This window comes from Stenella coeruleoalba (genome assembly GCF_951394435.1).
Source record: "Stenella coeruleoalba genome assembly, chromosome: X".
Classification (NCBI taxonomy): domain Eukaryota; kingdom Metazoa; phylum Chordata; class Mammalia; order Artiodactyla; family Delphinidae; genus Stenella; species Stenella coeruleoalba.
Window position 1 is genome coordinate 13753869 of NC_137152.1, and position 13588 is coordinate 13767456.

Sequence of the window (13588 nt, forward strand, 5' to 3'; positions counted from 1 at the left end):
GGGCATAAGTCTCCCTATTTGAAGATAGGTATCCTGGTCAAAAAATAGTCAAGTTTTCCCTAAATGGGTTTCCAAGGCATCAAGACAAATTACCGAAAACTGCCTCCCACAAGGCACATTTTGGATAATTTCATTCACTGGTTTTTCCCTTGTTATATATTAGGATATATCCCATAAGTGTTGTGTTTTACGTGGCCCTAAATGGCTTTCTGTCTTCTGCATGTGGTTGTTACATAGAGAACCTGCCAGCCTAAGGCATGGGCACACACTGCCATGGCTTTTAACCCTGGTTCATCCTCAGAGCTGGTTGAATTACCCTTCCCTGGAGATTAGCACGTCGCTGGGAAGGCAGTGTCTTTGCAGTGTTTTTAAGCCTGGGCAGGGTGACTTGTGTCTAGGCTGCGAGGTTTCGGAGATGACTAGGGGGAGGGGACGCAATGTTACAATATTCGGGCCGCTCTAATCCTGTTACGCGCGTGGGCACATGCTCCACGCCAGTCTCTGTCCTCCCTCTTGCCCCGGCTGGAGGAGTTGGCACGATTGGCGTCTCTGATTCCTCTGCTGTTGGCCAGAGACCAGGGAGCCGGGAGGTGAGAAGGGAGCCACGGGGGTGCGGTGTTGAGCAGCCGCGGTCGGTCCAGCCTGATGGTGATGTGCCGAGCCCGCCGCCACTCTGGGCATGGGTAACGCGCAGCACCAGCGGTCGCGCTACCGGAGAAGGAAACGCACAGGTACCAGAAATCCGGATCCGGGATCCTCCGCAGCCCCCCGCTTGTCTCAGTGCACAGGGCCCGCGTTGTGGCCGGCTCCCGCGCGCCACCGAGTTTGGGGCTGGGGTCTGAGTCCTGCAGCTCACTGCGGCTGGCAGCAGGGGACGGATTATTTTTAGCAGGTTCCCTTTAGCCCAGTGGAGCCAGGAGATGCTCACAGAGCTGGGCGGCTGTCTGCAGAGCGTTGGTGCAGCCGTGCCTGCTGCCCGGGAGGTTTGGCTGCCGCAGTCCCCTCCATTCACTGGGCTGTAAATCGAAGCTGTCTACACAGGCAAGGCGCTCGATCCCAGCGTGGCCCTGGGGCTACGTCCCGCCCAGGTCTCCAGGCACCTGATTTCCCAGTGGTCAATTAGGTGTCTCTGCCTGCAGCATTGAAGCAGTGGAGGGGCCAATGCCCGGGCTTTGATGGAGTGCGCCGTGCGCAGAGACCTCCCCAGTCGACTTCCTCATCAGAAGGCAGCATCCATTCATAATTCTCTCTCAGCCTGTGGACCGAGTTTGGCTGGAGCTGGGCATGGACTCCTGCGATCTCCCTTTTTGCATCTGAAGCAGAAACTAATATAAAAAGGAAAAGGAAGGGGGAATGCGGTCCTAACGCAACGAGGCGCTGAAAAGCCCCCGAGAGGCCTCTCCTTTGCGGGGAGAGGGAGAAGAGGCAGATCGCGAGCCCCGCGCCCCAGCCAGCTGCTGCTTCGCTGCGGAGCCGGCACGCATGCCTACCTCACCTGACGGCCGCATTCCTGGGGAGCCGGCGCGGGGCCCGGCGGCGCGCCCAGGGCGCACGGGCGGTAGGATTTCTGCAGCGGGGGAACGATGCGCCGGCGGGCTTCCCAGGGCCGAGCCCGAGCCTGAGCCTGAGCCTGAGCGGGCACCCGGGGAGGCTAGCCTCGGCGCGGCGCCCCACCGCAACCCCCCGGGATGCTCTGCGACTCACAGCCCAGGCCACGCGGGTGTGTTTGAGATGGGACCAGCGTGGGGGGGAGGGGGTATGGGTAGGTGACATCATTTTTAACTAATTTTTCACACCTCTGGGTGGTGGGTGAACTTAGGGAACGGAGGAGGCAAGAGCCACAGCCCCGCCGCGCGCTAGCCTGAGGAAATAACCCCGGCCGAGGTCTGAGAGCCGGGTTCCCTTGGCAGAGAAGAGTGAGGATGAGCGGGCGGTCAAGGTGGACCGCACATAGCTCCAAGGGAGGAGGGGAGCTTCTCTGGCTTTCAGGGGTCTTTCTTTCTTTCTTTCTTTTTTTTTTTTTTTTGAAGCATATCACAGCTGCAGTTTTGAAGTTTGCCGCCTCCTCCCCACCCCCCAGCCCGGGTTTGGGGGAGGGGCGGCACTCTTACACGCCGCTGCCAGGGCCTTTACTAGCTGGGTAGAGGGGGCTGCAGGGGTTGCCTGGTCTGGTGGCGAAGGGACTCGAAGGCACTGTTAAGTGGGAGGGCACCCTGAGGCTCGGCCTTCCAAGGGCTCTGAGGGCTCGGGAGAAGTTGGGGGATACCTCTTGGTGCCCCATCCTGTTTTCCTGCCCTGCCACTTGGTGTTGGGTGACATTCTGCCTGTGCGGGGGTTTCACTGTCATGGAGCTGGCTGTGATGCTGTAAGGCAAATGGACTGTTAAGGATGAGCTGGAAAAGAGAGGCGAGAGAGCTGGAGCTTTTCCTTCTGTGGCAGTGTTAACCCCGTCAAGCCTGCTCCCTTGGCACACCTGTCCACCTGGGTCACCGTCTGTGGGCGTGAGTAGGGCTGCTGGCTGACTAGCCCTGCCGGCCGGTGGGCCAAAGCTGGACCTGCCCAGGGCCTGCCAGGCCCGGAATGGGTGGACAGTAAAAGAGCAAAGCCCCACCTGGTGCCCCCTCAGGGGAAGATTAAGCAGGCCCGCCATGATGGTGCGCAGCGTTTTAGCCATAGTGTGCTCTGCTCTTGAGTTTGGGAGCTCTTGCTTTATGAGGTTTTTATTTTATAGTTTCGTGCCTCCTGGTCACCACTTTGTTTTTCACAGCTGCTTGTGAGCAAGACAAAGATAACAGCGTCTAAAAATACCCTGCGGCTGGAGATGCAGCTTAGCTTGACCCCACTATTACAAGGATGGGGTCTCCCTTCCCAGCTGCGTGAGGGTGAGCCACACTGGGCCCCCAGACAGCCTGTGACCAGGTGCACACATCCTTCAGAGCAGTTCAGCCACCAGTCTCAGGACAGGGTGGGGATGCTAGGAAGCTGATCTGTGTGAGAGAGCAGCAGCCCATCCATCCCTGTGTGAGGTCCTAAGCAACTGGGCTGCAAGATTGGGGGATGGGAGTCCAGACAGAGACCCCTCCCCAGCCCCCAGCCATGGGTATCTGCAGCTTTACGTTCCCTCTGAGTTCTGCCTAGCCGTATGTGAGGCTTCCTCCTCTGTGCCTAGGGGCCAGGAGGCCACTCCCCGCAGTGGAGTTTGGCCCAGAATACACAGAGACCAAAGGGTCCAGGTGGTGCTTAAATCATGCCAGCTTCCTGGGTGCAGATAGGAGCTGGGGTGCCCCTCTTTCTTTTCCAGATGGAAATCCCTGGACAGTTGGGTGAGGAATCTCTTCTTGGAAATTGAGAGGTACCCAGTCTGTCTGAAGGGGACCAGCCCCAGCTGATGGGGAAGGTACCACATGGAAGGGAGACAGGAAGGGACTGAGGACTTCAGTGATCCTAGTGGATGGTGGGAAGCTCAGATCTCTTCCTGCGGGTTCTGGATCCCTTGAGCCTGCCAGGGCTCTCCCGTTATTTATTTTCAAAAGCCTTAATTTCCCCCATGTTCGCCTTTTCTTTGGCAGCAAAGATGGCAAAGTCCAGCTTGAAGAAAACAGGCCCCATCTGTTCTTGATCTGGTTGAATGATAGGAATTTTTTTTTTTTTTTTGCAAAAATGCATTGGTAATGGCTGAAAAAATGTAAATGCCTAACTTTTTAACCATGAAAGAAATAAACTAAAGAGTATGGGAATTTAAGAGGGAAGGTGTAAATTACCACCATCAGTTCGCTATTCAAGACGGAACCTACTGGGTGATTCTCTCAAAGTGAATTTTGATTTTAAAATTTTACCTTTATTTTCTGTAGGTAGGTCAGAAATATAATCATCAGGACAATATTAAGGTAGAGTTTGATTTGGGAGAAGGAAGAGACTGGGAAAGAAAGCACCTCTGCTAAATCCTCTCATCGTTCCTGATTAGTCTTCTCTTAGAGGCTTGAGAACATTTGCTGGTTTATCTTTAAAATGCCCCTCATCTTTGTGTTCCCTACAGAAGATGCAAGATTACTGATGATTCAGTGTAGCCAAAAGGCCCAGTGCGACAGTGGCTAACTCTTTGGCACCCTGAGAAGGGCCCGTGGGAGGGCCATGAGTTGGGATTCAGATTTCCTAAAGACTTCATTGTCTTGGCTCTGCCTCTACAAATAAGATGTCAGTGATCTCTTGCACTTAAACAGAAAAAGGCTGCTTCCTCTTGAAGCTCAGAACCTGAATCAGCCACTAACTAGAGACTCGCACTGAGTGTGTGGATTAGGTTATACTGTGACAAGTAAGTCCCAGATCGCAGGATGTTAACACAATGCAGTGTTTCTTTTTTTAATCATATAAAGTCTAATCAACTTTTGGCTTGTGATGACAAGGAACCTGGTCTCATGCCCTCTTGCAGCTCTGCTATCCCCTAGGGCCTTGGAGTCCCTCCTGGGTTCCTTTGTATCTAGCCAGCAGAAGGGGAAAGAGAGAGCACGGTAGGAGGACTGGAAGTAGCACACCTCATCACCACCCACATTCCACTGGCCATGGCCACATCAAACTGCAAGGGAAGCTGGGAAATGTAGTCTGTGCCGCAGCAATAAGCTCTGTGGCACGGAAGATGCCCCTGTTTTGCTCTCCTTTGGGAGTGGATTTGGCTCTGGGCAAGTCACGTGGCCAAATACGTGTCTCCATCTTTAAAACGGTCGTCATTCCACTTGCCCTTTCCTGTCTCAGGATTTGGAAAGGTATTGAGACATAAAAGGTTCCTAGAGGGACCATCTGGTCTAGCCTCTTTAGGCAAGGTCATTGTATTATCCCCCATGTTATAGATCACTTGCCCAATGTGACACAGCTAGTTTATGGCAGGGCTGCAGTTAGAATGTAGGTCTCCATCTCTTGGCTCAGTGCTCCTTCTGCCATGCTCTGTTCACTCTGCCCTCTTATGAAAAGTTATACGGGATATAGTTTCAGAAAGCTGATATACAGTCCCTAGATAGCTTTCATCTTGTATAGTCACTAAAAACAGCTATTTGTATTACTTAAGGTCCATGTGAGTTTTTGTTTTTTGGGGGTTTTTTGGTTTCTTTTTCTGTTTTGTTTTGTTTTTTGTTTTTACTGCAGAACCACTTAGAGTTAGGCTCAGAAGAGCCAGGCACTGGTCTATGCCCTGTACATACATTAACTCACTTAATCCTCACAGTAACCCTGCGAGGGAGGGACTGTTATTATCCCAACTTTATAGATAAGGGTGCTGAGGCACAGAGAAGTTAAGTAACTTGCCCAGGGTTTTACAGCCAACAAGTGACAGATCTGGGATTTGATCCCAGGTGATCTGGCTCCAGAAGCCAGCCCTGGATCATCTTGCTACGCTCCATCTCTGACCTGGTGGGCTCCGTGTCCAGCCCTCTCTAGCGTGTCCAGTCAACACTGACCCTGAATCTCAGGATTTAATATTCTGAGTTTCTTCTCTTAGTGAATGACCTTGGAGGTCCATGACAGGGAGCCATTTGTAAACTTACTGAGGCATGAATTTGAGCCCCCAGCATATGAAAACGATACACAGGATTAAGCTACATAGCTAGTGAGAGAGCCCAATCCCTGACCTCCGGCGCCGACAGCCTAGTGAGGATTCTTTTTCTCCTTCAAAATTTTTTGGTCTATTCATCACTGGGTAGGCGGTAACTATTATGATGTAATAAAAATGTTGGTTTCCTTGTGAAAAGCGGCCATCAAATGAGGAAGGACTCTTCAGTTCAACCTTAAAAGGCAGTTGACTTGATGGGGGTGGGGCGAGGCCAGCATAGCCCTTTGACTCGAGGTAATTGCTAGTTAGGGTTGTTTTGTCTATCTGTTGTTGCGTACGAATCCACCCCGAAACTTAATGGCTTAAGAAACAACAGCCGATCGGCTGGCCCAAGATCCTGCAGTGTCGAACGGACGGACGCGCTCACTGGGCAGTTCTTGTGACAGTCTTGCCGGTGGCCAGTCAGTTGCTATGTCGCCTGGGGGCTAGGCTCCGCTGGGACGCTGGGTTGGCTGTGCTCCTGTCTCTCTTTCTGTGTAGTAGTCTCAGGGCCTGTCCAAGTGGCCTTGCCAGAAGTCCAGAAGCTGGACTTCTTACCTAGTGGCTTAGGGTCCCCAAGAGCGCAAAGGCAGAAGCTTCCAGGCCTTCTCAAGGCTGGGCCTGTGACTTGTTTTACCAACAGGATGACACAAGTCACAGGACCAGCCCGACTCCAGGGCAGGGAATTAACCAAGGGCGTGAATACCAGGACGGGTGGAAACAGACGACCTAGCACAGCGGTGAACTCTGAAGCTTCTGTATTTACAGATTTGAGCATTCCCAGAGGTCTCAGGAGAAGCTGACTGTACATGGAAATGTAGGTTAAATACATCTATTACTTTTACTCCAATGGAGAAAGACAGTTATATATGCCTGGTGCTTTCTCCATCCCCAAACTAATGAACCACTTACGACCATGGAAGCAGTGAGGCTGCAGACGTGACTGCCCCAAAGCAAAGGGCACTGAAGTGTGTGGCTTCTGCTCTCTGGCCCCTTGCAGACTGTGTCTCGGAGCTATTGATTTTTTTTAAAGTATCAGTACCCACCCTCAAGTCGGGAGCATGCCAGTTGGATCAGGGGACAAGACCTCCTCTCTCCCAGCAAGTCACACATTCTGAGGTGACTTAGCATGCGCAACAGGGTGGAGAGCTGCTCTCCTGTACGAATGGGCTAGTGGGTTCGATCTGTCAGGGTTCCATTTCGGATCATCTTCCCCAGGCCCTTGAGTCACTGTAGCCAGTGGAGGTGCAGTGGCTACTTTGATGCACCACCTGTATCGCCCTTCCTCATCAGGACTCAAGCGCTTGCTCCCCAAGCACTCATTCGTCAGAGCTGGGCACTGGTGGCTGACGCCTCACAGCCAAGTCCCTCTTTGGGAATTGTCCTTGAAGAGAGCCACCTTGCCCAAGGTCGCAGCCCTTCCCAGGTCAGCGCACATCCAATGACTGGTCACGCTGCAATTCAGGACAATTCTGCAGAGCTATCCCGGCTCCAGAGCTCCCCCAATGGGGCTGGCTGATCCTCTGTTGTGACGGTATCACAGCCCAACTTCTCTCTCTGCCCAGTCCTGCTTAATTCCCTCCATAGGTCTTGACCTGAAGAGCATTTGCTAGTAAGCTTCCCACACACCGATGTCTATCTCAAAGTCTGCTTCCAGGAGACCTGACCCAAGATAGGAGGCTTGTAGACCACGTTACTTCCTGCTACGGACTGGGCCACTGTGAGCACACACAGAAGCAGGACACACAGCATGGGCCTTCCCCAAACTCTTCCAGTTGGGAAGAGATGACAAGTACTTAAGCAACAATATGAGAAAACGAGCAAACATAATGTAAGTCTGGTGCCTCAGTGATTTCTTCCCCTCCTTGCTCTACCCCTCACAACTTCCCCCAAAGTTATGTTTTTTAGGGGATGGGTGATCCATGACATTGATTATATGGTTAACAATTGTGCCTAAGCGCTCTCCCACCTGATTATTCCTTCCTTTCGGCATGGCACTGGCAATCAAAATTTATCTTTCGAATTAAGGCTCTAATTATATTTTGATAAAGATCTAGCAATTCAATGAGAATGAAATTCTGAGGGTTGCCAGGATACGGATGACTCTGGGTTACGGAGAAGGGTTTGCATGCAGAATACTAATAGGTGGTTCAGCACTCTTATCTAGACCTTTCCAATAGAGTCTGATAATGTAGGCCCGTCAAGTGCTGTTTCTCTGCTATTATTCTAGGAGGATAAAAGCGATGAAAGATATAAGCAGGGTTTTATGAATGAAAAGGTGATTCATGCGATGTCTTTTGGTCTCTCGCACTAGAGTTAAGAAACAGAGTAATAATTATGTGGTGTCACCTCAAAAGGAGGTAGGAGACAAAAGCTTTCTCTTATTTCCTTGCCTCTCTTATTGTAAATAAAAGTAAGATGTCTTAGACATTGGGTTATTGTTATGTGTTGGGAGATAGGGACCTGCGTTTGCAATGGTGTTGACTCCCGGAAAAATGGAAACAGTGGAATTATGTATGGTGTCGTATTCTAGTTTTCCTTTACCTTTTATTTCTCTTTTACACTGTCTGATTATTACTCATTCATTGATCCGACAAATATGGAGTCCCAAGTACCGTGCGGGCCCTGCCGAGGGATCTAGGGAAGTTTAAAATGGATAACTGCATATGAAAATCGTAACAGTACATTACAGTAGCACCCAACAGGGTTTTCTGGGGGTGGTGGAAGGAGTAATTTTAAAATTGAGATACAGTTTAACATACAATTAAGTTGTGTACACATTTTAAGTGTTGAGTTCAATGAGCTGTGATATATACGTCTGTGCAACCACCTCCCAAAATAATATATAGTACAGTTCCATCACCCCCCAAATTTTAGTACCCCTTTCCAATCTTCCACCCCCTTTGTCAACCGTTCTTATGATTTCTGTCACATAGATTAGACTTGCCCGTTCAAGCACTACATGTAAATTGAATCATACAGTATGATTTTTAAAAAATATCTGGCCTCTCTCATTCAGCATAATACTTTTTGAAATTTACTCGTATTGTTTTATGTATCAGTAGTTCATTCCTTTTTACTGCTGAGCAGTAATCCGTTGTAAGAATACAGCACAGTTTACCTCCTTAGTTGAGCTGTATCCAGTTTGGGGCCATTATGAATAAAAGCTGCCAGGAATACTTTTGTACAAGTCCTTTTGTAGATTTACATTTTCATTTCTCTTGGGTAAATATCTAGGAGGGAAAATGCTTAGTCACAGGCTAAGTGTATGTTTAGTTTTATAAGAAACTGGCAGAGCTTCTTCCAAAATGGTTGTACCATTTTACACTCCCACCAGCAATGTACCAGAGCTCTAGTTGCTCTGTATCCCCGCTAACACTGGGTACGTCAGTAGTCATTACAGTGGATATGAAATGGTATCTCATTGTGGTTTTAATTTGAATTTCTCTGCTGACATATAATGTTGAATGTCTTTTCATGAGCTTACTAGACATTCATATATCTACCTTCTCTTCTGAAATGTCATTATGCCTTCTCCTCATTTTTAATTGGGTCCTTTGTTTTTTTATTATTGATTTGTAGTAGCTCTTTCTATACTCTGAATGAAAGTTCTGTGTCAGATATATGGATTGCAAATATTTATTCCCAGCCTGTGCCTTGCCAATTTACTTCTAAATGGCATTCTTTTGCTGAGCAGACATTTTTAAAATTTTGACGAAGTCCAGTTCATCAGTATTCTCTTGCGTGGCTAGTCCCTTTGAACCCTGTCAGAGAAATCTGCTTCCTTTAAGTTCGTGAAGATTTTGTCATGTATTTTGTTCCAGAGATTTGATAGTTCTAGCTTTTGTGTTTAGGTCTGTGATCTTCATGTAATTACTTGTGTATGGAGTGAAGTAGGGGTCAAAATTAATTTTTTCCCATACGTATATTCATTTGTTCCAGAACCATCTGTAAAACAAACAAACAAAAAACCAAAAACCTTTCTTTTCCCCCATTGAATTGATTTAACGCCTTTTTCGAAAACTCAGTCAGCTGTATGTGTGTGGCTCTATTCCCGGACCCTCTGTTCTGCCCCACTGATCTGTATGTCTGCTCTCTTGCCAAAACCACCCTGTCTTGACCTCTGTAGGTTTATACTAAGTCTTGAAATCGGGTAGCATAAATCCTCCCAATTTGTTCTTCTCTTTCAAGATTATTTTAGCTATTCTAGAACCTATGCATCTTCACGTACATCTCAGAATCAGCCTGTCAATTTCTTTTAAAAATGCTGGGATTTTGGTTGGCCATTGATTTGAATCGATAGATGCATCTGGGGAGAATAGACATCTTTAACAATGTTGTGCCTTCTGATCCCTGAATATAGTATAGCTTTTGATCACCTAGGCCTTCTATAATTTCTCTTAGGAATGTTTTGCAGTTTTTAGGGTAGAGGACACACAATCTTCTGTTAGACTTACATATTTGATAATATTGTAAATGGTATTCCTTTTTATTTAATTCTCCAAGTTTTGATTACTAGTATATATATATATATAGAGAGAGAGAAATACAATTGATTTTTTTAATATATTGACCAGTGACTTTTCTACTTTTACTCTTTAGTTCTAGCAGTTTTTGTAGATTTCATAGGGTTTTAAACCTACACAATCGTTTTGCTGGAAATGACAGTATTTGCTACTTCCTTTCATATCTTTGTGTCTTACTATACTGGTGAAAGTAGATGTTTTGATTTCTTCCCTATCTTAGAGAAAGCAGCCAATGTTTAACCATTAAATATGATGTTAGCTATAGATGTTTTAGAAGTGTCTTTCATCAGGTTTTGGTATCAAGGTTATACAAGCTTCATACCATGTATTGGGAAATGTTCTCCTCTATCTTCTGAAAGAATTTTTGTAAATCGGATTATTTCTTCCTAAAATGTTTTATGGAATTCACTGGTGAAGCCATCTGGGCCTGGAATTTCCTCTGTGGGAAAGGTTTTGATTTAGAATTCAATTTCTTTAGGACATATAGGACTATTTCTCTTTTCTCTGTCCCTTGCTAGTTTTTTTTCCAAGGAATTGTCCGTTTCATCTAAGTTGCTGAATATATTAATACTATAGACTGGGGTAGACAGAAAGACCAAAGATATCACTTGAGGTGGGACTCTGAAGAGAGAAAGGGACTTAGGCAGACAAGGAGGGGAATTCTGAGGAAACAGTGGTGTGAGAAAAGACATGGGAGTGGGATCACCAATGGTGTGGGTCGTTGGACATGGATTATGCCATCTGGTTGAAGGAGAAGAGGAAAATAATGTTTGTTAGAAAGACAGCTCAGAACTGGATCAATGCCAAATTAAGGAGTTTGGACCTTATGTGGGCGATGAAAGAAAGACCCCCCTGAATGATTTTCAGACGGGGGCATGACCTATAGAAATGGTACTTCAGGAAGATGGATTTGGAATGATGGGCTGGTAGGAAGGAGAGAGTGGTGGTAAATGCAGTTTTTGGTTTTGTTTTGTTTTTAGAACTGGCACAGTATGCAGGGGTGAGCACTGTCTAGAAAAAAGGATAAAGAAAGAAACTAGAAAGAGTATAGTTGAAGTTTTCTAAAGGTAAAGGCCTCTGAATGTTTATTTCTCTGCACATAACACAATGTTATGCACCCTATACACACTTATCACTGTATTATTATTGTCTCTGCTCCCATCTCCATCTCCATCTCCTCACCTAGATATCCACCTCTTCTCCAGGGGAAGAACCCGAGGTATATTCATGCTAGAGTGCTAGTGTCCAGCCATGTAGTAGGCACTTAATTAATATCAAGTGAACGAATGACATCTGAATGAGTGGATGAATGAGTGAATAGGCAGAATAAAAGAAAATGTATTAGTCAGGATAGGCTACACTATGCTATGCTAACAGATAGACCAACAAAGCTCAGTGCTTTAATACAATAATAGTTCTATTTCTTCCTCACACAAAGTCTGATGTAAGCCTAGAATGTGTAGTTCCCAAGCAGTGGAGGAAAAGAGAGAAGCAAGGCTCCTGGGAGGTTTTATAAGGACCAAGCCTTGAAGTGGTGTGTACATTAATGCTGCCTGTGTCCCACTGGCTAGTAGCTGACACTCTGTCATTTGGCCTCGGTCTGGCTACATAGGAAGCCGAAAATGTAGATGTACACGTAGACATTTGGTAAGCACTAAGGACAGGACAAGAAAGGGGTGAAACGGAGCCCTAAAAACCATGTGATTGCTTCCAGCCTGAGAGAAACCGAAATCCTAGAGACGCTAGGGGACTTCCTGGGGGCCACCCACACAGACCGCAGCCCAGCTGGGCCCACCTTTCAGGCCTAATAGCTAGCACCTCAGGGCTCGCTTACTGCTAACCAACTTTGAGACGCCAGCTCCTCCAGAAGGAACTCTGAGCCAGATGAAGCAGTCATAGACTCCCACGTCGGTCACCTGGTAGCTCCAGCCAGAAGCACAAATGGAGAGAGTCACGGTGTGGGTCAGGGCGGGAGGTTTTGATGATGGACCTCCCAGGAGGCAGCAAAGCAGTCCTGCTCCGGGAGGCATCTGTGCTAAGCTCATGCCAGCTGCCTAAAAAGAACTGCACATCCCGTGTGATATGGAGTCTCCTCTTCAGGATCAAGGTAACTGCCTTGGCAGGGCCCAGAATGCACGGTGAGGGCACTGTGGCCACGGGAATCGCTGCTGAGGTGTGTCCTGTGTAGCCAGAGGTATGAGGGGAGCGCCTCGGCTGCTGTAGGAGGGAAGGTTGCCTCCCTGGGCTGGGCTGTAGTTACTGTCTGGTTTTCAGAGTTGGTGTGAGGGTCAGAGATGATGACGGTCAAACAAATGGCCCGAAGTTCAGCAGATAATGGGTTCTCAGGAGAAGGTGTCCTTGACAATGATGATGGCGATGGAGCAGGAGAAGATGATCTGTCTCCCATCTTCTAAAAGAATTCGGGGCAGGGGGGCGCCACTGCAGGGAGCCTGCTGCTTTTCGCCTGGAGGCTGCCTCCCTGAGCAGGGCTGTGGGCGCTCCAGCTTCCCTGCCCCAATCAGTGGTAGACGCATTTTATTTAAATGGCAGAACTCTCAGAAAAAGAGCCATCAGAGAAACGAGAAGTGAACCAACTGGAGGAAATAGTGAAAGAAAGGATTAAAGGAGATATCGTAACTATGAGATGAGGAAAGTGAGAAAGATGTTCTCTAATACTTCTTGCTTACCCCGCTTGGGGGCCAAGCGTTCTCCCACGGCCAGAAAAATAACTGCCCCCAGGCAGAGGGCCTCAGGGGCTCACGGGAGGCAGCCTCCGCGTGCCCAGGTGAATGCCGCGGGGATGCTGGCAAGGCACCGGGCTCGTCTGCTACACCAGTCTTTAGTCCTTTACCCCCCTTCTTTGCTTCCTCACAGAACGTATACCACCTGATACCGTATCTATGTGCTTATTTGTCCCCTCTGTCTCCTACTGGACAGCAAGCTCCAGGAGGACAGAGACTTCATACCTCAGTGCCTCGGGGAGGGACAGCACTCAGTGGATGCACAGGAATTATTTGTTGAATGAATATTCAGAGAAGGATGGCAAGTTGTTGTCGACATCACGATTATCGTCCGCACATGAAAGTGGGAGAAGCAGGCCTGAAATAAGTTGTAGGAACAAGGGTGAACATTACTCAATGGCGGGCCATGCAGGTGCCTGACTAATACCTGTTGCGTGAGCATCGTTGGTGTGTGTGTGTGGTGTTAATGGATAAAGAGTGAAGATCAGAGAATGACAAGTCATTCCTTTCTTGGTTTGATTTTTCTCAGTACTCAAATGATTTCATTCTTGTCATGGCCATAATAGCTATTACTTTGGCCCTGTACACCAAATGGAAGAAAAACAACAACAAAAAAACACCACCACCAGGACTTTCTTTACAGGCTGAAAAATGTAACATATCCAAAAAGGGCAGGCTAGTCTTGGTCTGTTAGAGACCCAGGCCCTCGCCCAGGACAAAAGGGAAAGGAGTGTGAAGGGGAC

At 48.0% G+C, this 13588-nt stretch overlaps 1 protein-coding gene and 1 long non-coding RNA gene across 5 annotated transcripts in view; one reads left to right on the forward strand and one right to left on the reverse strand.

Moving 5' to 3' along the window:
• The window catches only part of NHS (NHS actin remodeling regulator), a 347396-nt gene that overhangs the window by 256175 nt on the left and 77633 nt on the right, over positions 1–13588 (forward strand). The window contains exon 1 of one of the 4 annotated variants that reach the window (XM_079911198.1): positions 492–1720. The exons of 2 other annotated variants lie outside the window; for them this stretch is intronic. In XM_079911198.1, the coding sequence (XP_079767324.1) occupies positions 1483–1720 (238 nt within the window). In that variant the 5' untranslated portion in view covers positions 492–1482. Of the gene's footprint in view, positions 1–491; positions 1721–13588 lie in introns of those variants that run through there. One more of the 4 variants, XM_079911199.1, reaches the window with a different exon arrangement.
• LOC307180768 overlaps positions 1–13588 on the reverse strand; it is a 97327-nt gene that overhangs the window by 2992 nt on the left and 80747 nt on the right. Inside the window, exon 7 of the long non-coding RNA XR_013825779.1 lies at positions 13071–13203. This is a non-coding gene — a long non-coding RNA (uncharacterized lncRNA). The remainder of the gene's footprint in view (positions 1–13070; positions 13204–13588) is intronic.